Source organism: Callithrix jacchus, chromosome 2, assembly GCF_049354715.1.
Source record: "Callithrix jacchus isolate 240 chromosome 2, calJac240_pri, whole genome shotgun sequence".
Lineage (NCBI taxonomy): Eukaryota > Metazoa > Chordata > Mammalia > Primates > Cebidae > Callithrix > Callithrix jacchus.
Window position 1 is genome coordinate 80,695,615 of NC_133503.1, and position 26,155 is coordinate 80,721,769.

The 26,155-nt window shown below is 35.8% G+C and overlaps 1 protein-coding gene across 3 annotated transcripts in view; it reads left to right on the forward strand.

Annotated features, from left to right (window-relative positions):
- Positions 1–26,155, forward strand: part of FBN2 (fibrillin 2) — a 270,327-nt gene that overhangs the window by 205,476 nt on the left and 38,696 nt on the right. For all 3 annotated transcript variants that reach the window (XM_035290955.3, XM_035290956.3, XM_078365811.1), the window contains 14 exons: positions 1,366–1,488; positions 3,682–3,804; positions 6,090–6,215; positions 11,103–11,225; positions 11,989–12,111; positions 16,895–17,056; positions 17,928–17,996; positions 18,447–18,572; positions 19,716–19,841; positions 20,415–20,567; positions 22,584–22,652; positions 23,789–23,914; positions 24,101–24,226; positions 24,653–24,778. In XM_035290955.3, coding sequence (XP_035146846.2) covers positions 1,366–1,488; positions 3,682–3,804; positions 6,090–6,215; positions 11,103–11,225; positions 11,989–12,111; positions 16,895–17,056; positions 17,928–17,996; positions 18,447–18,572; positions 19,716–19,841; positions 20,415–20,567; positions 22,584–22,652; positions 23,789–23,914; positions 24,101–24,226; positions 24,653–24,778 — 1,701 coding nt within the window. The remainder of the gene's footprint in view (positions 1–1,365; positions 1,489–3,681; positions 3,805–6,089; positions 6,216–11,102; positions 11,226–11,988; positions 12,112–16,894; positions 17,057–17,927; positions 17,997–18,446; positions 18,573–19,715; positions 19,842–20,414; positions 20,568–22,583; positions 22,653–23,788; positions 23,915–24,100; positions 24,227–24,652; positions 24,779–26,155) is intronic.

Consider the following 26,155-nt stretch of genomic DNA (forward strand, 5'->3'; position numbering starts at 1 on the left):
ACCGCTAGTGGTGGCTTATGCAGCAGCAGTCACTTTCTGAGTCTGACTACTGCTCACATGGAAGACATCCATGAACAAAGAGTGCCAAAAGACCTGGGGATCCCAGTTGCCATTTATCATTGCACTTCTTTTAAACTAGTAGAAATTAATCTCAAGTTCCATTGAGACCTTTTTTCTTTCTTCCTTTCTCCCATATTTTCCTTTCTTGTTTTCTCTTCTCTCTCTGCTTTGTCTTCTCTTCTCTCTGCCCAAACTGCCTTTCTCTTTTTCCTCTCTTCACTTTCCTTCTTTGCTCACTTCATCCACTTTGTCTCTTGTTCTCTTTCTCTACTAACTAGTTTTAGCCTTTTGCATGCCAGTGGGGCTGGGATGTGCCAGCTTCAAGGTTTTGAATCATGTATTTCTCAGTGGTCAATTTAAGACTTAAGTGTGGTATTTTTTCAAGGCAGGTGGTTAAAGACTTAGAATGTAACCCAGCCCTTAAGCTGACCCCTCCAGTAAGGGGAAGATTATTTTAAAAAGGTGTTCTCTACATGTTCACCAGTGCAGGGTTGATGCGAAGTCAGTAGTGTGTGTGTGTTTGTGTGTCTATATGATTTCAGCATCTGTAATATGTAATCATTGAACTAAATAGAGTACATTACTATTTATCGTTAAGAAAGCTTTGGAGAACCAAATCTACCTAGATTGTACATACATATATAGGAATATGTGTGTGTGTACACACACTCACAAATACACACATACACACTGGTGAAAGCATCTGGCCACCTTCCAGATAACATTTCCAGTGAATATTTTTCTATAATTTCAAATAAATAGAAAAAATTAAAATATACACCTAAATGATAGTTTTTTAAAAGTATATAAAATATTTATAATGATTTTTAAAATGGCAAATGATCATTTAATTTTAAAGAGAGAATGGACTATTACTTTTTCTAAAAAGTTAGGTTCTTCATGAAAAATATGTAATAAATATCAATAGGAAGTAATAGCAGTATTATTGGAAATAAGATTTCTCTTGATCTGAAATTGAATGTCCTCTTTATGGAGTTGTGTCTGAGTCTGGACAGGGAAGAAGGCTCCCGGGATGACGCACAGACCTGCGAGGAAACAAGGCTGCTGTGTCTCTCTCTTCTCCTGGAAGGTGGCTGACAGTTCTTTCTAGGGAAGAACTTGTTTTATTATTATCATGAATTTTCCAAATCTTGCTGGAGTCTACAAAAATTAAGAATAAAAGTTAGGCTGCTGTTTCTCCATATAGTTGCATTATTGCTTTAAAACATTACCTATACAAAAATATACTTGGAAGTATAATTAAGTTTGTATTTTTATTTTTTCTTATGAATTATGGTTTCTCAGATGTGGATGAGTGTGAAATTGGTGCTCATAACTGTGACATGCACGCTTCATGTCTGAATATCCCAGGAAGCTTCAAATGTAGCTGCAGAGAAGGCTGGATTGGAAATGGCATCAAGTGTATTGGTGAGTTTGCAAATGTAAATGTCCTTTGCTAAGGCACACATTTTCAAAGGCTCTTTTTTGCATGTTTGTAGAATCATGCTCTTTACCTTTGTTAAGTCCCTCATAAAAAGGCTGTCTTCATTGCAAGATAATTCCAGCCTGAAAATTTCCTTTAGCCTTAATATAAATTATCAAAATCAAAACAGTATACTTTGGCACCTGTTTTTTAATGTGTTGTTATTCAGTAAAAATTGGTATGCTGCTGGTGATCCAAACACAGCTGTATGATGAAAAATCACTAGTATGTTTTTCCAGTCTTTTCAAAGAAGTAATCAGTGAGATTTAAAATCCAGTGAAATAAATGGGGGGAAATGAAAAGCTTTTCTCAGACAACCTAAGTCTGTAATAAGTCATTAATAGCAGCATCTTATCCTAAATGCTTTCTTGGATTCCAAGAGGTCTTATTTGAAGGAAAACAATGGGCAATTTCCCCAAGTTTTATGGTTCTTGAGCCAGAGTCTAAAAGGTATTTTATATCTGAGCAGCAAAGGACTAGAATATACCCTGAGTGTTGTTCACAGTCCTGTGTAATATGCTTAATGTTTCACATACCTTAAGAATAAAGCATTTTTTCATCTGGCAAGAATTTCTAGGTCAGTTTAAAATAGAAAAGAAAGCAAGCTAAACTAATTTCCCCCTGATAACTTACAAAAAGCATATAGCCCACAGTAAGGATTAAAGTATAGCGTTAAGATCTCTTGCCAAAACTGTAAGTTAATTTGAATATATGCGTTTTTATCCATTCAAATATTTTATACGTATCAAATGTTTATATACTGACTATAGAATTTGAACTATAGAGCTTCCAAATAACTTGGCTACGTAACATCCTGTAATGGCTTTGTGAGGCGCCATGGCTGCCTGCCTCTAGTCCAGCCATCTTTCTGGGGTTACTCTCATAACTTTTCAACCCTACCCTTTTTCCCATTTTTGTAATCTTAGGTGCCTACTCATTTTCTCTTTCTGAGCTTCCCATTTTTGTGTTTCTTGTCCATCTGTCATTTTGGCCAACTACGGCAAGACAGCCTGCCTCTGATACAAGACATTCAGCCATGTCAGCCTCCTGTGCTCCCTGATGGCATCCAAATTCATTCTCTCCTTTACATCTTCTTTGCCCTACTCTAGTCCCAACCAGAGAGAGAGTCTCATTCTCTCTTTCTCTCATGGGCTCTCACTCTTGCTATCTGCAGAATGCTGAAAGAACCCCCTCTGGTGTGTTTGCTTGTTCCCTCCCTGGCCCTCGTGCAATCCATTCTCCATGCAGCAGCAGGAGGAAGCTTTTAAGCCGTGGATCTGATCTCTTCATAGTCTTCACTGTAACCCATTGAATTCAGAATAAAACGCGGCTTCCCTCCCTTGGCTGCGGGTTCCCACTGTCTCTCTAGCTTCGTTGCCCACCGCCCTCTGTCTGGTGTACTGTGCTTTGCCACTCCAACCTCCTTCCATTTCTTCAGTCACACCACGCTCTTTTCCTCTTGGTGTCTTAACATGCGCTAGTCTCTCTGCAAGGAATACCCTTCCCTACCTCTGTTCAGCCAGCTGTTTCTCATCCTCAGGTCTGAAGTTAACAAAAAATCACTTCCTCAATGGGGCCATTTTTATTCCTGCAGCCCAAATCGGATGCCCTTTTTATTCTCGTGTGACACCCTCTTCTTCATGGTGCATATAGCAAGATTTAACTTTTTTCTGTATTTAACATCTGTCTTTTCTACTAGACTAAGGGTTCCATGAGGTCAAGAATCATATCTCTGTTTTTTCATCTATTAAATAAACTTGAAAACTCTCTGTTAATTTTCCTGCTCTGAAATTCAGTATCACCTTCAGAATTGACCCTTGTATTGAAAAGGAAACCACTTATAAAATTCACCCTCAGTAGAAGTCAGAATGAGATCTAACACTAGTTTGCTTTAAACTGTTAAAAAAGTCATGTTGATTAGATATCTCAGAAAATGTTTGAATTCATAATTTTGGCCCATATTTATGGCATGGACATTGGATTGTGGGTCTGAGAGCTTAGAGAATTGGAACTGTGATCCTACACACTAAGAGATGTGCCATTTGTCCAGTTTATATGTAAATTAAGACAAATTATAATCTTTCCAGGTGCTTAAATGTTCCATTTTCATTTCTGAACTTTATTGCTGTGTTCTGCAGATCTGGATGAATGTTCTAATGGAACCCACCAGTGTAGCATCAACGCTCAGTGTGTAAATACCCCAGGCTCATACCGCTGTGCCTGCTCTGAAGGTTTCACTGGAGATGGCTTTACCTGCTCAGGTGGGTGACAGTCCTGAGGTGTGCTCTCACAGGATTGTCATAGAACACTCTATGCACTTCCTCATTTGAAGAAAATTATAGTCAAAGGAGACTAAAGTAACTATCTCTTTTTATATACTTGACTTGCAGGTGACTATGTACCTTTTTCTTACATTAAACACAAAAACCTGAATAACTTTCCAAATATGTTGTTGGAAGTTTTCAAGTAGTGGCATTTATAACAATCATGCACTGTTAATGGCTTGCCATTTTATCTTTCTCATTTATAACATAGTGGTTAAAAACACACAGGCTTTGTCTGGAACACACTACCTGGATTCAATTTTTGTCTGTGCCATTTTTTGCCTGTGTAATCTTAAGTGAATTACTTAAGTTGTCTGGCCTGATTTAAAATGCCATAGTAAGCTGTGCGTGGTGGCTCACACCTGTAATCCCAGCACTTTGGGAGGCCGAGGCGGGTGGATCCCAAGGTCAAGAGATCGAGACCATCCTGGTTAACATGGTGAAGCCCCGTCTCTACTAAAAATACAAAAAAAATTAGCTGGGCATGGTGGCACCTGCCTGTAATCTCAGCTACTCAGGAGGTTGAGGCAGGAGAATTGCCTGAACCCAGGAGGCGGAGGTTGCAGTGAGCAGAGATCGCGCCATTGCACTCCAGCCTGGGTAACAAGAGCGAAACTCTGTCTCAAAAAAAAAAAAAAAAGTTTGAAACCAGTCTGGTCAACATGGTGAAACTATGTCTCTACTAAAAATACAAAAAAAATTAGCCAGTTGTAGTGGCAGGCACCTATAGTCCTAGCTGCTTAGGAGGCTGAGGCAGGAGAACCAATTGAACCCAGGATGAGGAGGTTGCATTGAGCCAAGATTGTGCCATTGCACTCCAGCTTGGGTGACAAGAGTGAGACTCCATCTCAAAAAAAAATAAAAAATAAAATGAAATAAATAAATAAAATAAAATACTATAGTAATAATACAATTTTCTTTTATTTTATTTTTATTTCTAAATGAATGGCATGGGAAAACTCTTCAGCTTTTTAAGATAGGATATATGAGCTATCCAATCACTGCTATTTAATGTGTTTATCAAAGTCTCAGTATTCACCTGGCATTGAAAGGATTAAATGGAATAATAGAAATAAAGGACTTAAAAGACACAGCACAAAGTTTCAATAAATATTTGCTTCTATTCATTCATATTCTTTGAGAATAGAGCATGCTTTCATTATGTGCATGTATAAGACTAGATAACCTTCCCAGACATAAATACTTTACGGTTTATTAAGTAAGTGTTTCTCAATTGATTTTCAGTACATACTTTAAACCCATGATTGAAAGATAGACTCTAAATTTTTTTCTAATTGTTGGCATCAAAAATGCAGCCTCAGCATTTTCAAATGCCCGTTTAAGGAGACTTGTTTATTCAATTTTAAAGCTTCATTACTTGTAAGCCTTAGATGTTGCATCTTTCCTGGCACCTTTCCGCGCTGTGATGTCAGGGAAAGAACATGGCTTTCATGTAAGACACACCGACAATCAGATCCTGGCTCAGTCAACATATATTATTAGCTCAGTGTGGCTCTGTCAGCTTACTTAGCTGCTCTTAGCCACAGGTTCTTCCTCTTCTAAACCTCAGGACATGGGTGAAGACAGTGAAAACATGCACGTCAGGCAACTAGCACAGCACATGGCAAATTAAAATTTTTAGGCCCTCACTAAAAATTGATTAAATTATCTGTAAGGTCTGTGAGTAATGTCTGTTTGCATAATTAAGATAGGAGTATTTGTAGATTGTAGTGACATGAAACTTTCCCCATTCCCACAAGGTCTCTAATTTGCATTAAAACACTTGGGCTAGTGAAAGAGCAAGTTGTTTATTCTAATACTATAATTTTCACAAAGAACAAACACCATTCTAAGATTAACTTCAACGTTCTTGTTCATATATACATAATACTGGCATATTATTGATACATCAAATTGGCACTAAAGAGAAACAAGACAAATGTGAGAGACATTGGGATTTCTCCTATTAATAATATTACAATTGAATGTCAGGGTGCAGGCTAAATAGCTTTTCTTTAATCATGTTACAATTGAATGTTAAAGGGCAGGATAAATAGACTTTCTATCAGGTTGTGTACCCTCCTTGAAGTGAATGTGATAAACTTTGTTTTATGTTAATGAGCACTAAGTCAAGCCAGTAAAACTGATCTATTTATAGAGCAAGGAGAAAATGTGTCATGAAATTTGGAACTTAACAGAGATGTAATTTACCTCTTGCACAGATGTTGATGAGTGTGCAGAAAACATAAACCTCTGTGAGAACGGACAGTGCCTTAATGTCCCGGGTGCATATCGCTGCGAGTGTGAGATGGGCTTCACTCCAGCCTCAGACAGCAGATCCTGCCAAGGTGGGTCACAGGGATTCCAACTCATTTTCATGTTGGATCAACCATGGCAAATGAAACCACAAAAAAGACTGGAACAAGCTCCACCTGGAAGCGGAATACATAGCACATGCTGCACATATAAAAGTCATTTGTTTAAGTGTGGATTATTTTGCCGAATGAATAATGATGAAGATGGCTTTCATCTCTTAAGAAGTTTTCCTGGCCAAGAGCCAATAGTTGGAAGTTTGGCTCATTCTTTTTTCTTTTTTAACCATTTCTTCTCTTTTTTCTCTTTGTTTATCACTAAATGAATGACATGTGGAGAAACTATTCAGCTTTTAAAAAATTCTCCATTACCTGTCTCAACTGCCACTATTTATTGTGTTTATCAAAATCTTAAAACGCTTATTTTGGCATTTACCTTCATAGTTGAGCCTGCTGTCTGTATGCCTGGGAATGGAAGTCCTCTTCAGGGATTCAGCAAGGGCTGTACTGATGCTTAGTACTAGTGGTTCCTTCTCCTAAGTGATGACATCATCCCCCTTTCCTAGAAATGGGTCTTTGTGCCTAGTATGAGATCTTTCCAAGAAAAAGAATTTGGATTTTCTATTAAATTAGAAACTCAGTTCACATTATATATAGTTTGGGCCGTCATTGTGTTATGAATAGTGGCTATATGAAAACATAGATGAAGAAAGAGATTGAAAATAATTTATATACCACAGGGCTTCAACAGAATGTATGATTCACAGAAAATCTTTTTAAAAACTCAACATGCCAGTCACGCAGCCTCATGGAAAAAAAAAAAAAACAACTAACTGCTGAGAAAAGATGATAAAATGAAAACATATTAAAAACTTTCCACCTATATCAATATCTAACCAAATGAATAGAAATGGTAAGTACTAGCACACGTACACACACACACACACACACACACACATTCATCAGCATCAACCAAACAAAACCAAATTATACAACCTGCTATGGTTCAGAATAGAGCCTAACTCAGCTCCACCATCAGAAGTGGCCCTAAAGGAAGAGAGCCAAAAGATGATGAATTTCTCCAGAAATAGCTACCAGTTTGGAGAAACTCAGAACAAGGGGATGAACAGTTGGCCCTAGGGAAGACCACGTTAGAAACTGAAAGCATTCCTGCTTCTACATTGACCCGTGAGATTGGGCAGAATCCGTTTTATACAAGGCGACTCTAGGATGAGTTCCTTTTTTTTCTAGGCCTGGTTTCTTCTAAGCACTGTAGCTTAGTGGTGGAATTAGTAGAGAATGTGAGTCAATGTAAATGTGGAATGACATGATTTATTATCTACAAGAGGTAGTGGGAGAAGGAACTGGTCAGCAATAGCCACTTTCACCAACATAAATTCTTTATACTCAGGATTTTTCTTTCCTAATTGTATTACTTTATGGGTGACATAGGCCCTTTCAGAACCTCCCTCTCCCTCAAGGTGGTGCTAAATAGTTACTGTTTACTCTACTTCCTTCACATCTGGTTTCTCATACGTCATTACCACAGAAACTCCTGACTGACAGGGCAGCTGAGGGTTGGCACACCTGTAGTTCATCCTCAGTTGGACCCTCTGCTCCGTTCAGCTGAACACCAACTTTTGAGATCCAAAAAATGCCCAATCTCCTTGTTTTTCTCTCCTCTCTTCCCACAAGGTCTGGCTCATCTGGACAGTTTCTCCTGAATTTACTAATTTAATCCCTTATTGTCTACTTATCTTACTCTAAATCTGTGCCCCTCTGATGAACATTTTCTACTGAGCATCCACTTCTCACCACAAAGTCTCAGAATTTCTCAAAAAATTCTTGAAGTTGACCATTTCCCAGTAGTCTCCACCAAAATGGGGGACTGTAAAACCTGGAGGAACCTCCGCAGGGACATGATAGAGGACTTTATTAAATGAAACAGACCTACACACAGACCATTTTGTGTAATTTCCAAAGGGAGAGCAAAGGCCAAGTTCATCAACAAAGAGAACATAGAGCCCAGGGGAGCTCTCCCCAGCCTGTCTTCTCTCCCCTCACCTTATGAAACTTTGGGTGACCGAATACATCTTTAATGACACCCAAACCAGCTGTCTTCCAAACAAAGCTCTGATTAGGAAGGAAAGATGTCAAGAGATGTTGTTTAAACGCTACTAAAGTAAAAAGCAGCTTTTGAACGAGCAGTCCAAGTAGTGTGCATACAAGCTGAAAAATAAACAGTAGCAACTATGCAGGCATCCTATGAAAACAAAAGGAAGAAAAACAGCCAAAGAACCAACCCATGATGGAAGAAAACTACTCAGGAAATAAAACAGATTTTCCCTAAGTACTTTATGCTATATATGACCTTAGTAAAAACATAAACATAATTCACCACGTTTATGGAGATTATAAAAGCTATAGAGTGAAATAGAGATTATTATAGAATCAAGGGAAATAAGAAATGGGGCTACAGCAAATAAGAGAACTATTAAATAAAAACGGCAAAAAACAGAAGACACACAGCTGAAAATATAATTGCAGAATAGAGAAAGGGCCTGAAATAACAGTGAAAAAAAGGAGGAAAGAGAAATTAACAGTTAAAGAAAAGACAAAAACTATAACCATCAGTATAATTGGTGTCTCTGAAGACAGCCCAAAAAATCAACCAGAAAAAAGTACTAAACAACCACTTTCCTGAAGACGAACAAAGAATTAAATATACAAAGGCCAAATTGTAAGGCCAAGACTTAGATTTATTGTATTTGTCAACTTCGGTCATAGAGAAGGATTGAAGACTTCAGATAGAAAATGCAGTTTATGAGCTAAAGAGAAAAAATTCAATACCAAAAGACATCAGATCAGTGACCACAAAATTCTGAGGAAATGTGACTGAAGAAAAATATACTTAATTATAAAAAGAATAAGCATTTTCTTACACATAACTCAGGAAGAAAATTACCAATGAAACACAGCCAATCAAGAAACAAATGGAGAAGTTGTAATAAAACTATTATTGATCCCTTTAAGTAAATAATTAGTACTAAACACTGTGGAAATTACGATAAACTGCCATAGACATTGAAAAAGTGAAAATGATGTAAATGAAAATAAGGAGTTGGAAGGATATATGAGTGCTAATTTTCTTATAATTCATTGTTCAGGATCCATTAATACTGTCTAAAAATTACATTTCAACCTTATCATAAAGTCAAAAAATGATAAATTTTTAGCGTTTTTTTTATTCTTAACATTAGAAAAGTATTTTAAAACTGTTGATGGTAAATTTTTCTGATGTATACAAATTGTTTTAGCTTCACTGTCTGAATAGGTATATAAAAATGTCAAATGTTCTTAAATTATTTTTTCTAGATGGAAACATTTTTGAGTAATTGTTTTGCTATTTTGTCTTCTGGATTATTTGAATTATTGAATATAGTAATCTTTTAAACTACCTCTTTTTATGCAACTATTACAATATTTAGGTGGAAGAAATTTCTAATAAATTTCATTTAAAAGTAAAATGGGTCGGGAATGGTGGCTCACACCTGTCTATCCAGCACTTTTTAAAGTCGAGGAGGGAGGATCACTTGAGCCTAGCAGCTTGAGACCATTCTGGGCCACATAGGGAGACCCTGTCTCTTCACAATTTTTAAAAATTAGCTAGGTGTGATGGTGTTTGCCTATAGTCCCAGCTACCTGGAAGGCTGAAGCGGAAGCATTGCTTGAGCCCAGAAGTTTGTGGCTGCAGTGAGCCATGATCATGCCACTCCAGCCTGTGCAACAGAGCAAGCACCTGTCTGGAAAAAAAAATGTATACTCAGAAGGCTGATAGTACAATTCCCTTTTTGAGTATAGATTAACACAATTCAACTGTAATCTAGCTTGAAGAGTTTTTATTCATTTATATAAAGGGAATAACTTCTTTACCCCAGCACAAAAAAAAAGACACCTTTGCAAACTTTAAACATGATTGGAACCATACCTTAAATCTAAGATAGTTGAAACCAATATTTTATCTATAATGAATGACCAGAAGTCTTATTGGAGTTAAGATTTAACTGTCTGATGATGGCAGTTTAGGATGATTTGTCTAGTCTAGACTAAAATAACATACCTGGTCTGTATTCTCAGAGTGTTAGGCAATTTATATACAAAATGCCTGTCCTCTTTTTAAGAGTAGAAATTCAGATTGTTTTCACAGCTATACGTACACAGTTATTTTCGCCTGAGTGAAGAGTGGTAACTTCATATTTATTAGCTTTGAGTTAAAGCCTCATGGAAGACTATCATAAATTTTTCATAAATAAATTTTTAGTCCAATTGAATAGAGATATTTTAATGAAATTTATTAGAATATGGGGGAAATGAACCATCTGATTAACATGAAATTAGGGAAGAAATTTCTTCTCTGCTCTATAATAACAGATAAGATTGCAACATAAAGTAAAAACTAAAACGTTAAACTTATTTTAATGTCTCCAATATTTAAAAATAGTTACATATTTTTCTTTTATCATAATATAAAACATTTATCAACCATAAAGCATCTGCTGTTTGCACTAGCTAGAATCTTTGAATTTGCTTTTATTGTTTTTTATAATTTTATTTATTTGACGTGTTTATATATAATTTTTGTATTTTGTATGCCATGAGCCAACTCTATTTAAATGTATTGTATATCCAAGTAATTTAAGATACTGGACACTCATTTTACCAAGAAAATAATATTTCTTTTATATCTTGGTTACATAGACGAACATTAGTTGCTTGCTCTTTACATTTATCTACCTAATTTAAAAAACTGTGTTACTGAATAAAAACATCTGAGGGGGTAGAAAAATGCACTAATGTTATACATTACATTAAAATTTTTTAATGTCTTTATAAATAAGAGATTACTATTTTTTAAATCTTCAGATATTGATGAATGCTCCTTCCAGAATATTTGTGTCTTTGGAACATGTAATAACCTGCCCGGAATGTTTCACTGTATCTGCGATGATGGTTATGAATTGGACAGAACAGGCGGGAACTGTACAGGTATAGCCAGTTAAGGGCTAAGTTGTGTTCCGATTCATTGAAATGAATATTCTGTGCTAAGCATAAACATTCTGAGATTTCTGCTTAGTTAATCTATGCATTAGGTTACACATTTTTCTGAAAAAGAAAATTATATTCAGCTACATTGGTTTGTAGCTATGGAATTGGTCCATTTTTATGTAAATGATATTAAATTGTTATCTATATAATTGTTAATATTAACTGTCTGACAAAAAACTAGTAAAATGTCTCTGTCTATCTACATGTTCACATATATGTATATATATACATATGTATATACGTGATTTTTATTAAGCAAATAGTGACATTTTTCCTTCCTCAGAATTGCAAATTTTGATTAATTACAATGTATTTATTAAGGATATTAAATGATGTCATAAATACTGTGTGCTTGAATGTGGAACCTGTTTTAGGTATATACAAAAACTTAAGATCTGATTTATACACATCCTATGTACTGTTTTCAAGCTTTGGAAAATACTTTTAATTATCATTTATGACTACTCCAGGTGCTGCATTTTCCATTCAAAATAATTCATTTGGTAAAGGCCTTCTGTCTAAGGGCTGGAGCTGCAAAACTGAACAGAACAATCACATTCTCTGCTTTTATTTTATTGTGTTGAGTCTTTCCTAGTGATCTTTAATTTACTAACTTGCAAAAATTCCACCAAATTCTTTGGAACAACAGTATGCATAGAAAAAGTAAAAATGGTAACCTGGGCATTTTAAATGCTTCTCCTAGATATTGATGAGTGTGCAGATCCCATAAACTGTGTCAATGGCCTATGTGTCAACACACCTGGTCGCTATGAGTGTAACTGCCCACCTGATTTTCAGCTGAACCCAACTGGTGTGGGTTGTGTTGGTAAGTAAAGCTATATGAAACAAACAAGTAGCATTATAGAATTGAATATTCAAACTCTCTTGGTAATGAACTGTGTTGAGTGTTTGCTACAATTAACTTAAAAACAAAACATTGTATGGTCACCTTTATTGTGTTTCTCTTCCAAATCATCTGCTCCACCTTCCTCCTCTCACATACATGAGAACCAAGGCACAGAGAAATGCAATAATTTGTTCAATGTCTCAGAGCTTGAAAATGGCAGAGCTAAGGCAGTGGTCCAGGTTGCTGCCTGGCTTGTTGTTCAGTGTTTGGCCAGGGTAACCCAAAGTGGTGTATTAGTTATTGGAATATCCATTTCTTCTGCCTACTGAAAGGGTCATATAGTGAAGTAAATGAAGTGATGAGAAGCAAGGAATTAGAGAGAGGGATTTCATGAGCCAAACTATTGGAGCAGAAGAAGTTGGGAGATGACAGGGAGTAGGAGGAGGATTCAGAATCTGTAGTCAGCACCTCTGATCTTAATTGTCCAGCTTTTACCATCTGCCTTATTTCTGTGTTTCCCTAGAGAAGGAAATGGTCTGGAGAATTTTCTGAGAATATCCATTAAAAAGTGGGGGGAGAGGTGGAGAATTCCTTGCTTGTGTAGAAATCTGCCTACTGTCTTCAGTGTCAGTTTTGGGGCTTGCAGCAAATGGAAGGAATATTTGCTGCTGTAATTTATACGCAACTTACATACTGTTTTCAAGTTGTGGTGAATATTTCTACGTATCATTTATGGTTACTGCAAGCTCTGTATTTTCCATTCAAAATAATTCATTTGGTAAAAATGGAGTGCCTTCTGTCTAAGGTCTGGGGCTGCAACAGTGAACAGAACAAGCACATACCCTGCTTTTGTGTTTACATTCTGGTAGTAGGCAGATAAAGCAAGAACAAACAGAATTGACACTGGAAGTGGTTGGAGAAGTGCCATGTTATACTAGGGATGGGGGAGTCAGAACCTCTAAGGAGAGGACAAGTCAACTGGACCTGTGAGGGAAGCCTCCAGTTAAAAGGAGCAGTCAGTGCAAAGGGCCTGTGGCAGGAGAAGACTGGCGTTAGAGACACAGCAAAAGGCTACGCGTAGCAAGAGAGGAGTGAGTGAAGGGGACAGGGATGAGGAGAGGAATCAGAGACCAGTCGCCCAGATTACAAAATGATTCTCAACCCAGGCTACATAGTAAACTCCATTTAGAACCTGGAAAACATATTATGCCTGTTATACCCCCAGAAATTCTGACTCACTGGGGTCTCAATATTTCTTAAAAATTTCTTTGGAACAAAGATGGTGAACAGGCAACTCATAAAAGAGAATAGTCTAAACATTAACAAATGTAAGCAAACAAATGCCCCAAATTATTAGGAATAAGAAATCCAGTTAAAACCATTATAAATACCACTTTACACCTCACATACTGGCAAAAATTAGGAAACCTGGATAATGTGAAGTATTGATGGAGACATGGGCCTTGCGGAGCATTCATTCTGCTGGCAGAAGTGTAGACCAGGGCAGTCTTGCAGAGAATATGCTTGCATAACAGTATACCGACGTCAATGTAAAGTCAATTTTAGTTTTTGAGTTTCTTTTTGGAGCAAGTCTATCTGTATGGATTGAAACTTTATTGCTTTCATTCATTCTTCATTGTCTTTCAAGAAAGAAAGATTCATCCCATCTCACAAATACCCTAAGAGTCCATTGGGCCCTTTCATAAGTCTGATACGTTATAAAATGTTAAGAGATCTTATTTTTCCTTTGTCTTGAAACATTTTGACATTTTGTCATCCTAGATGTTATTTTGTCAGGGTTCACTGTTATTGCCAATGGATACAACAAACAGAATAAAATAATAATAATAAGTGGAGAATTATGACATCACCTAGAAGGACCATGCATTAGTGAAATAAGATGTCACTGTTGCATCAGCCTTCAGTTTTCTTACTATTTCGCCCTAAGGATTACATCATTTTTCAGGAAAGTACAAGGCAAGACTGGAGACACCTTACTTGAAATCTTCTTTTAGCAGTTTCTAAACACAGTTGAGAATTTAGAAGTCTTGGCTTTCTGGCCATAATTTTTGACAAAGAGAAAAAAAAACAGTGGAAAATATTTTACAGTTGTCAGTTGAGTCAGATGACTGCAAAGAGACAAAGAGCAGCTCTTTTGTCTAGATTCTAAAGGTGATGGTGAAATGAATCATCTAAGCACAATCCCAGACTAAGTGTTTTCAGAGACCAATGTCCCAGGTGAAACTTTTCAAACTTCAGAATCAACAAGTGAATGGACAGTGTATTTCTGTAGACACAGGAAATATGGTATTTTCATCCACTTAGTCACTAGAAAGAACTTCAGCCCACGATATTTGACAACAAGAACCTGAAGCATCCCGGATTTGTGGATTTTTTCATATTTCATGACGTTTCTATGCCAAAATTTAATTGACATGATTTATCAGTAGACAAAGATAAAGGCAGGTGTGTCTAAAAGGTTATTGGGAAGAAATATGTGGCGTAGAAATAAATTAATTGGATTGATTGTTCTAAATGGTGTCAATAAATCTAAAAATGAAAACACTTCCTATTTGTGGAGGAAAGAAGATGGCTGTCCTCTCATGAACATAATCATGAACTGTTAATAATTTCAAAAATGTCTTTGGGTATTGCATTTGTATGATGCCAGAACAAGAAGAACCAGAAATAATGATAAGCTAGAACCTATTAGAGACGTGTTTGAAATCTGGAATCGGTTTTTACAAAATGGATATATTCCAAGTTCATGAATGACAGTTGATAAGCAATTAGTTGCATTCAGAAGATCGTTTTCAGTAGTATATCTTCAAAACCAAGAAAATATAGAATAAAAATTTGAGCTAGCTGTGATTAAATTCTTAATATTGCTAATAAAGTTGTTTTCACTATACCTTTATTCTTCTGTAAATTATTTTTTAAATGGCTTTAAAAATATAAAAAACTAAAGAATTCATTGGATGCATTTGGTAAATGCTAACTATTTTTCCTGACTGAAGGCTAAATATAGGCAAACCCTATGAATCAACAATTTGTTCTGTGGCTCTATATGCCAATGGAATTAACTCCTAGGCCCATACAGAGACATATATATGATGCTCATTGCAGCATTTTTTGTGGTCACAGGGTTTGAAAAATGATTTTTGAGAAGAGGGTTTTTTTTTAAGGCAATTATACACCATGGAGTTAACAGACTGGATGTTCACAGAACAAGCATGACTGGAAACGTTATGAAATAAGATGTATGGCAAAAGACATTTATGTAAACTTAAAATGAACACATTAAAACAAAAAAATATTTATTTTGCAAGAACACATGTAAAAAATAGCAACATTAAATACATTTGGAGATGATCTGGTAGGGAAGGAGAATGGGAATGAAGAATAAGAATAAAAGAGAAAGGGGAGGGAGAGAGAGAGAGAGAGAACGGATGAATAAATCCAGAATAAGTAAATCTAACTAGGAGGGGGACCATGAGTTAACTTATTTCTCTGCATCCAGGATTCAGCAGCAAAAACAAAATGCAAAAAACTGAGAAAAAAAAAGAAAAAAGGTTTTTAAAAAAGCCCAAATGATTCTAATGTGTGGCCAGGGGTAAAAATTACATTGTAGACTGCTAAGAACTCTAGATTTTATTCCAGTTGAGAAGAGAAGCTATTGGAGGTGGCCTGACTTACCTAAGGTAATGCTATTGAAGGGTAACTCTGGCTTATGGAGGGAAAAATAGACTGTACTTTACTCAGTAATGGAAGTTGAGAAAAGAGTTAGAAAGCTATTACGTTAGACTGGGTAAAAGGTGATGATGGTAGCTGGAACTCAGTTTGTAGTGATCAAAAAAAGAAAAGATTGTAATGATGGAGGCAGTGGTAAATAGACAGATTCCAGATATGTTTTGAAGGTTGAGTAGACAGCCCTTATTACCAGGTTGAATAAGGAATCAAAAATGATGTGTAAGATGCCAAAAACAATGTCAAAACTTAGGGCCTGTGCAACTGAAAAAAAAAATGAATTTCCTTTCATTGAAAATGTGGAAGACTGGGACAGAAGACAGCAGATTTTGTATGTGGAGGAAAAAGTATCAACAGTTTGATTCTAGATGTGTTGACTTTGAAATAATTATTAGATGTTGTAGAGAAGAAATGAAATAGGCAATTGGAAGAAGCGTCTAGAATTCAGGGGAGAGACAAGATACAGAACCATAAATTTGAGAGTTTTCTACAAAAAAGTAGTATTTAAACCCATAGACTCAATGGAGTGATCTGAATGATAACTGTAGAGATAAACAAAGAAAAGCCTTAAATTAGTTGATCCCTGAAATACCTTCTCTAAATTCGTTACAGGCTATCTTTTCTAAAACCTACAAAGTAAGCTATGCAGGTTGAAACTATGCCATTGGATAAACTCATGATATAGATTAATTATACAAAAAAATTTATTACCTTCATATTGTTGGAGGTCCAGTATGTCCCAAATGATAAATTTCTTACTATCTTGTCCATTTCATGAGTATAGGAAAAATGGTCTATGTGGATTTCTAAACATAGGAAAGTCTGCCATAATTGGCTTCTTCTGACTCAATCTTGAAAAAGCTTAAAGCGAGAGATTGCTTGGTACTAAGGATTAAAAGGAACTTTTCGTGTTAAAGTACAAAATTTGAATTTAATCCTTTGAGTGACTTTTCCCTAAAATGGAGTCCTTACTGTGTAAGCAAGGGCAATTGTATGCTCCTTTGTTGCTCTGCAGACAACCGCGTGGGCAACTGCTACCTGAAGTTTGGACCTCGAGGAGATGGAAGTCTGTCTTGCAACACCGAGATTGGGGTGGGCGTCAGTCGCTCTTCATGCTGCTGCTCTCTGGGAAAGGCCTGGGGAAACCCCTGTGAGACCTGCCCTCCTGTCAATAGCAGTAAGTACAAAGCTGAAGAAGAGGAAGAAAACCAACTGGTGTCTAAAGATGTGTTGCCATTTTATTCCTGAGCTGGGAGTGAGGAGAGTTTAGTGAGGACAAAACAAAAAAATTGAATTTGGACAACTTTCAGTGATCACACCAAAACCAGCCAAGAGTGTTAAAGGACTTGAATTCCTCTCTTTCTGTGTTTTGTCATATGTTTAAAAAATAACTTTTAAACATAATCAGGTATGAATAGTAGTAATATCAGTTCTCCATGATATCACAGATAAAGTGCATTCCTGATTCTTCTCAAAGGTTATTGAGTTCAGCTTCATAGGTGTGTTGTATTCTAGAAGTATTTATAGAATGCCTTAAATTGAAACATCTGTTCTGATATGAACATGAACCGAAACCTGTATTCTGTAGTCTTAATTTACTAGCTAAAAAAGTTGTGAGGGAGTTTTTTTCTTTAATTAAAAACAACTTGTTAGTGTTATTCTGTGTATGTGATTAATGAAGTACGATCTTTTTATGTAAAATATGGTAATTTAAATTCGCATGAAAGCAAAGAAAGAATTTCCATGTTGGCTCCTGGAATCTCACCAATGAAAGAGAAGGAAGAACAGGAGGATGAGCAACAGTGAAAGAGTGGTGGTATAGATGATGAACTGGAGCTCTTGCTAATTGTTGTTGAACAAGGTAGTACCTGAGAGAAGAAGGTAAAAAGAGCTAAGCTAATGAAGGGGTGACTCATTTGACACTAAGAAAAATGTGGATACACCCCTTAGGATGAGTATATTGAGCCTGGCATTTGCTTAATGCTTGCTCATTGTCTCAGCCACTTGGAGACGAGTATCAAACCTCTTATTTTTCTATTGTTTTATAGCTGAATATTACACCCTGTGTCCCGGAGGTGAAGGCTTCAGACCTAACCCCATCACAATCATTTTAGAAGGTGAGCTATCTCATTGTCACCCAAATTTAAACAAGGCAAAGTGTTACTTTTCGAGAAAAGCTGCTAGAAAAGCTAGGTCAGAGCAGTCCCAAACAAGATTATTTAGTAAAATTAAGGTGGACATTAATTACTAGGATGTTAACCACATTCATCAAGCAGTAATGATCGATTGCAGTGATGCGATGTCTGACTGTTCTGCAGAGAAACTCTTTCCCATTGTCCCCTAACTTGAATAATCCCCAACTTACTTTATTCATTTTCTTGGATAATGAATTTCCCTGACAAAGCCAAGAAGATACTTGATCAGAATAAACCTGCCATCTAAATGTGCATTCATTTGGATGCATAGAAGTGTTCTAATTGCTACAAGATCATACTTTTGAAAGCTCTAATATTAACTCATCCCTTGTGAAGGTGTTTGTTGTAAGTGCACTGTCTCCCCTTTTATAGACATTGACGAATGCCAGGAGTTACCAGGTCTCTGCCAGGGTGGAAACTGTATCAACACTTTTGGGAGCTTCCAATGTGAGTGCCCACAAGGCTACTACCTCAGCGAGGAAACCCGCATCTGTGAAGGTGAGATGAATTTGGTGTCTAAAAATGCTGAATGCTGTTTAAAACAAAATGGCAGCTGAGGCCTGGGGGAAAGGCCCATCCTCAGATTCTACAAAAGGCTCAATTAAGACTGGTTCATAGCTTTTTTCTTTTCATATCCATGTGGCTAAGTTGTATGATGGTAGACAAATTAGTTTACAGCTCATTGCCGTAATTCACTGTATTTTTCTAGGAGGGTTAATTAAGCATAAATTGGGAAAATGAGATAGTGTGAAAACCTACAATACTAAATAAGTTGTTAGTGAAAATATTGATAAGAATTCTATTTTACGTAGGAAAGTTGGTAAGCTTAAATGCGACCACTGACTTGATACTGATCAGTAATTTTTGAATGCTGGACTATATGGTATGAAAAAGTTCAAAGGTTATGCAGCTGCCGTCTTTCTGCCATCCTCTCACTTTACCACATGGTATTTCAATCCTTTTATGGACCTGTCTCACCACCAAACTGGGGGCTTCTGAAGGCAAGGTCCACATCTTACTCATCATTACAGTTGCAAGTTCTAGCTTACAGTAGAATCTCAATATTTAATTCTGAAATGAATGAATCCTTCTAACAATGAACATTAAACATGTAGCATAATTATTTCTATTACAACTTTTCTTTTGGAACATGTTCGATAAATGCATCTGGGAAAAATAGGTTGTAATAAGAAGAACAATCAGCAGCTGCACTCCTTCAAGAATCTCTGAATAGGTACTAATTTGAAAGAAGCTACAAAGATGAAGACTTTCCCAACCTGCATTCACTTTCAAGTTGGCATTAAAACTTAAGCCTAAGTGACACAGGATGAAAGCAGGCTTTAAAGAAATTCCAATTGAAGAATGTGAATTGCAATTACATATATATATGCCAAGGAAATTTTTTTTTGCCACTTTAGAATAATTCATTTGATGCTTTATATTTTTTAACATGGGGATTTTTTTCTTTTGAAGAAAGATGTATCTGTGCTATATAAATGCACATTTGGGATATTTTCTTTATTTCTAAATTTTCCATATATAGAGATTTCGAGAATCACCTATGCTTTGTCCAGTCATCTAAGTAATATAAATTCATTGAAAAAAAAATTATTAATAAATGGATATTCTTGCCTACTCTAGATATCGATGAGTGTTTTGCACATCCTGGTGTATGTGGGCCTGGGACTTGCTATAACACCCTGGGAAATTACACCTGCATTTGCCCACCTGAGTACATGCAGGTCAATGGAGGCCACAACTGTATGGGTATGTAAAGAACTCTGAGATTAATTAGAGCATAACTGTCACCCTCACATGTAAAGCACTTATGCCTCAGCATTATTGTTCATGAAGTTTGGAAATTAAATCTTCATGAATTGAGGTATTTCAGAGCCTTGCAAGCTGCTGGGTTAGTATCAAATGTTTGTCCTTTGGATATACAGTTATTTTTAAAAAACATCAGTCTAATGCAGAAAATTTCCTCAAATGTTATATATTCTTAAATTTTTCATCTTCATTCTTATAGTGTGAACATTATTATACAAATAAAAGAACATTTAAACCTTTATGCTTAATATTTTTAATTAAGTAAATGATTTTGAGAGAGAAATATGTATTCACCTTGTCTCTCAACAAAATTATAAGGGAAATCCTTTAAGGATAAAGGAGAGATGTTAATCTAAAAATAATTTCTCTTTAGAGTTATTTTAAGATACCTTCAAGTGACTAAGAAAGTTTTCACAGTTGTGCTCATCAGGAAAGCTTGATGTCTACAGGTGGGTTTCAATATGAACTCTTCATTAATACAAATGGCTAGCTTATTTGTTTTTCTTTATGTAGACATGAGAAAAAGCTTTTGCTACCGAAGCTATAATGGAACCACTTGTGAGAATGAGTTACCTTTCAATGTGACAAAGAGGATGTGCTGTTGCACATATAATGTGGGCAAAGCCTGGAACAAACCTTGTGAACCATGCCCAACTCCAGGAACAGGTAAGCACGCGGCTTATGCATCTGCTGACCACCACGTCAGTGATACACCGTATATGTAACAATATAGTCAAAGTCAATGTGTGCTAAAACTAGAGATGCTCAGTTCTGAAAATATCCAAGAGCATCATATGGCTGTTTCCCAAGTGACCCTTTTTGGGATTCAAACAATAACCTCTGAGACATTATGTTGAATAGGGTTATGAATTCTGAAAATAAGATCCATTGTTGAGGAGTTAGAGTTTACAGCATTAGTCCATTTAAACTCATTATCTTCAACTATGCTTGTCAATTATTGATTTATTCATCAAACAAATATTTATTGAGCAACTATTGTATGTCACTATACTAGACATGGAAGATATAATATTTGGAAAACACTAAATTCAATAAGGATTTTTTTTAGTTCAGGAGTGGAAAATATGCAAAAAGTTTTTTTATGAACAGATTTTACATAAAAGCAATCAATTGTCAAAGTGTGCCTTTTACATCTTCTTCCTCAGACCTCAATAAAATTTGTAGGCAAAAAATAGAGCTTGTCTTTACTTGGTCTTGCTTTTTTTCACAAGACAGATTTTTTTGAAAGAAACAGTGAAAGATAATAGAGATAAGAGCAAAATGCTTGTCTTAAAATTGCTGTCCATCAAGTTCTTTTATGACCTGGAGAGTGGCAATTTTTAATAGCTGTAGATACTAAGAGTTGAACCAGTAGGCCAAATAAGAAACAGTGATTATGCATTTGTTACCAAATATTGCTTACAGTGTATGTATTTAAATGTTTGATTTAATGTGTTGATTGAATGAAATTAAAGAGAGAAATGATAAAAAGCAACACATAGGCCTGTTTCAGTGGCTCAGATTCACTGGTTAAATGGATTTTCGTAGACTTATCTTGCCATTATTATGTTCCATAAAAGTAAATTGAAACATTCCTACAATTCTCAACTTTAAAACTCCATAGTTGCAAACTGAAGATCATTGATTTGGGGAATTAAAATAACACTTTCTTTGTGAGAAGAATCAAAAGGCTTAGAGTTGAGAAGCAGGTCTATGTTTAAATTAAAACTCTTACAATACTTATTGTGTAACCCCCTGGAGGGTATTTATCCTTTCTGAAATTGATTTCTCATGTATAAAATAAAAACAATAAATAATTACAATGACTCATTCATATGGTTACAATGACAGTTAGGGAGGTGATGCATATACATTATAATCTATACGTTACCAGACAATTAGAAACCATTAAATTAAGCATCTGTTGTGTGTCTTTCTATCTGATCTCAATACTTGGTATATATTGGTGGATGAAATATACAACATCTCTAACCTGATAGCACTTGGAATTTAGTATGCAGTGCAAGTTTTACATAATACTGTTTTCAGGAGTTTTGCTTACTTGTACAGCTGTGAGCTTCAGAAGCATTTTTCATCTTACAAATCAGAATTCTTTTAAATTCCCATTGATTTGGTGAATTATGGGTAAGAATACCTCTTATGGTCCCTATTTTGTTTCATAATGCATTGTTTTTGATGACTCAGTTTTCACATTTCAACAAATAGACACGGTAAATTCATTATTCATGGTTTACCTGTTTCCCCTGTACATTATTTTTGCATGTCTATACCTTTGTGCAATCTATAATCCCTTTTTAAGTTTTTACTTGCCTATTTTCTTTATCTTTATAAATTGAATCTTTTTTAGAGCTCTGAATATCAACAGAAAAAGAGTATTTAAATATCAAAGTAGACATTTTAAATCTTATATTGATTTACTTGCCTTCTGATATCAGAGCAGTAGAAAGTTAATGAGAGTAATAGAAAGAACAATAATAATAATGGTAAAGAAGGCCTAGATCCACACCTAGCAGAAGCCCGCATTGCTATCAAATAAATATAATTGAAATCAAAATGTCTGGTTGTGAATAATGCGAACTATACTTGTGAAAGTAATACAAAATGTTGCTTTGAAGGAATTTGAGAAATTTAAGAGTGCATTGCTTTGTTTATATCTTAAAGCTGACTTTAAAACCATATGTGGAAATATTCCTGGATTCACCTTTGACATTCACACAGGAAAAGCTGTTGGTAAGTTTTTCCAGATTATGTTTGTTTTAATACATATGTGTAGCATTCTGTAAAAATCCATCCTGTGTTTTTAAAATTCAAGTGTACCACAAAATATAATAATCTAGAATTCCAATCTAATATAGTTAGACAAGAGAAAAATAACAGACTTACAGATTCTAACCAAGTATTAATAATGGTATTCCATCAACATAGTCTGGTGACTGGGTTATAGTGGTTATGTGACTATCTTAATATTTGCTACATCCACCACGCTAAAACTTTAGTTTCCCTTTTCATGCAATTGTATTACATGACTCTAAATAGTCTACCTTATGTTAACCTTTAGTTCCTATTTTCCTAAGTACATTTTTTAATTTTTGGTTTATTCTTAGGTTATCTCTTTTTACTTATTATTCATATAAATTAATTCCTTCTAAATGTACATTGTGTTGCTCACTCTAGTTTTCTTCCTCAAAGATTTGGTAAGCAATGTAGTTTGGTTTTTGAGATGGTGTTTTGCTCTTGTTGCCCAGGCTGGAGTGCAGTGGAGCAATCTCAGCTCACTGCAACTTCCATCTCCTGAGTTCAAGTTATTCTTCTGCCTCAGCCTCCCGAGTAGCTGAGATTACAGGCACCTGCCACCATGCCAGCTAATTTTTTGTATTTTTAGTAAAGACAGTGTTTCACCATGTGTTGGTCAGACTGGTCTCGAACTCCTGACCTCAGGTGATCCACTTGCCTTAGCCTCCCAAAGCGCTGGGATAACAGACATGAGCCACCACGCCTGTCCTAAGCAATTTAATTTTAAGTCTCCATTATGAATACATGATAAAACAAAGTACATACAATGATGAAAACATAGCTTTTTAAATCAAATGAATAGCAGCAGTTACGGTAGCTGAAGAAGGGGCTTGACTGCCTAGAAAGTTCATTTCCTATATTGACACTGAAATTACTTGGTATATTTTATTAGCTGCTTACATTTTTCCATCATTCTTTCTATTTTCATAAACCACAAAACTATGCCAGTATATAATTTTTTGTAACACTGAATATTTGCTCTCATCCCAGGGTACACGTAGCATTATTCAAGGTTATATGGTAAGTATATTAAGCAGAACAACATATACTTGACCAAATCTGCTCCATTTCAGACATTGATGAATGTAAAGAGATTCCAGGCATTTGTGCAAACGGTGTGTGCATTAACCAAATTGGCAGTTTCCGCTGTGAATGCCCTACAGGATTCAGTTACAATGACCTGCTGTTGGTTTGCGAAGGTAATCTGAACAATGTATGTCCTTTATCCAGTATAATTTGGTATACATAAATAGCATTCAGATGGTTTCTGATTTTTATTATTTCTTCTATAATTTTTCAAGAGTTGATCATCAAAGTGTGACATGAATGTAATGCTAATACAATAATAAAACGGACTCTTTAACATTGAATTGTTGCTCTTTCAGATATAGATGAGTGCAGTAATGGTGATAATCTTTGCCAGCGGAATGCAGACTGCATCAATAGTCCTGGCAGTTACCGCTGTGAATGTGCCGCAGGCTTCAAACTTTCACCCAGTGGGGCCTGTGTAGGTAAGAAAGAGGCTGACTCATTCTTTGGCACTGAGCACAAAGTCCTTAGACTTCCCATCAAAAAATATTTCAAGAATAATTTTGGAAAGATTTTCGCACTTAATCTGTTCATTTATAGTGAACCTTTTTCACCATATCTTTCAGATTATTTTCAGAAAATAGGTCTCTTCAACAGATTTCCCCAGGATTGGACCTAAAATAAAATAATATCCTTGAGATGCCAATAAACATAAAAAATTGCACGATTAGAAAAAGAGGGTCAGCTACTTTAAAGCCTTGCTTATTTTGATTCAGCTGTTGTTATGGTTCATTTTCAGCCTGTCTATAATAATTAATAGCAGGTTAGAGAAACACAACTGTGAAAAATGAAGAAATCTTAATAAAAATCAGATACATGTAACATATGTTTTAATTTTTTTGTTTTAGATCGCAATGAATGTTTAGAAATTCCTAACGTTTGTAGTCATGGCTTGTGTGTTGATCTGCAAGGAAGTTACCAGTGTATCTGCCACAATGGCTTTAAGGCTTCTCAGGACCAGACCATGTGCATGGGTAAGAAGGACATGTGGCTCCAGGGAGTGAAGTGGAGCTGGGACTCCAGAACAGATCACAGTTCCATCAAGTGCCATGAGTAACTGCTATGTCTGTCAGAAACAGTCTTGCGAAAAATTAACTAGGTCAAACTGTCTTTATTCAATATAAAATTTGCAAGCAGGGACATAGTAGAATATGTTCTTCAGTTCAGTGATTCACAACTTTTTATCCAAAAGATGTTCACATGACTTGACATGCACTCTGAGATACACGGGCTTATGTGGAACTTACCATAGCACCCGCTGCCTCTACCTTCATGTTTCTACTCAAACACCATTTTGGAATGCAAGAGAGTAGTAGTAAGAGTGGCAGCGTTAAACTTAATAGGTTTATACACATACACACATACTTTTTAAAAACCAAATTATTGAATGCATGGAATTTATGTACATATGTTGCGTTTTATCTCTTAAAAATAGCTTTAGGAGCAAATATAGCCAAACTTTAAAAATTCCCAGTAGCTAATGTAATGGGTAGTCAAGTGATAATAGTGCTTAGTGAGTACTTGCTGAGCTGATGATTAATGAGTTTTCTGAGGCAGACGGGCTGGATGCCACGAAGCTGGGACTGAGTATAACCCCTCAAGTCTGATGTCAGCAATTGGCTCTGCCTCTGCCAAAGAGTTTTCTTTCTGTGCTTCGCACTTGAAGGAGGAAAATTAAATTTAAAACTTGGCTACTGATAATTAGCATGTTCTCAGTGTAGAAAAGGCTAGTGCTATTCAACTAGTCTTTTGGTATTCAAGATATTATCTATGTTAATATTAAAATCAGATTTCAGTACTGCAGGACTGATTTCCTTCATGGTGTGTCCATACAACAGGGACTACCTAGAGTATGTCTCCAGCTTCATCCATTGCCTCCTAAGCGAGCCCTCTCTTTGGACTTCTCCCATGATGACAGGGAAAATTCTCTAGGTGATGCTTATACAAAGGAATATATAGGATCTGGTCCTATTTGCATAACCTTCTTAAGAATGTTTGCTTATACATGCTTCTTTTTTCTATACATCCAGAGAGAGTATGATCTACCAAAACAAAAATGTGAGATTTATGATTCAGAAATTCATATGGGGAAAATCTGCCCACTCATAACAATTCTTCCATGATAAAAGTTGTTCCGACTCTTCAGTAAGACCTTCCTTATAAAGAGCTTCCTTCCTAAAGAACAATACCAGTCCCCCACCCTTTTTTTGGTATGGTAGAGTTTCAGCAGCCTGGAATTGATAGTTGGGGAGTCTGCTCTCTCATATTATGGATGACCTTTCTAAATATTACCTTAATTCAGTTTTTTTGAAGGCTAATAGTGAATTCTAATAAACTTTAATTTAGATTTC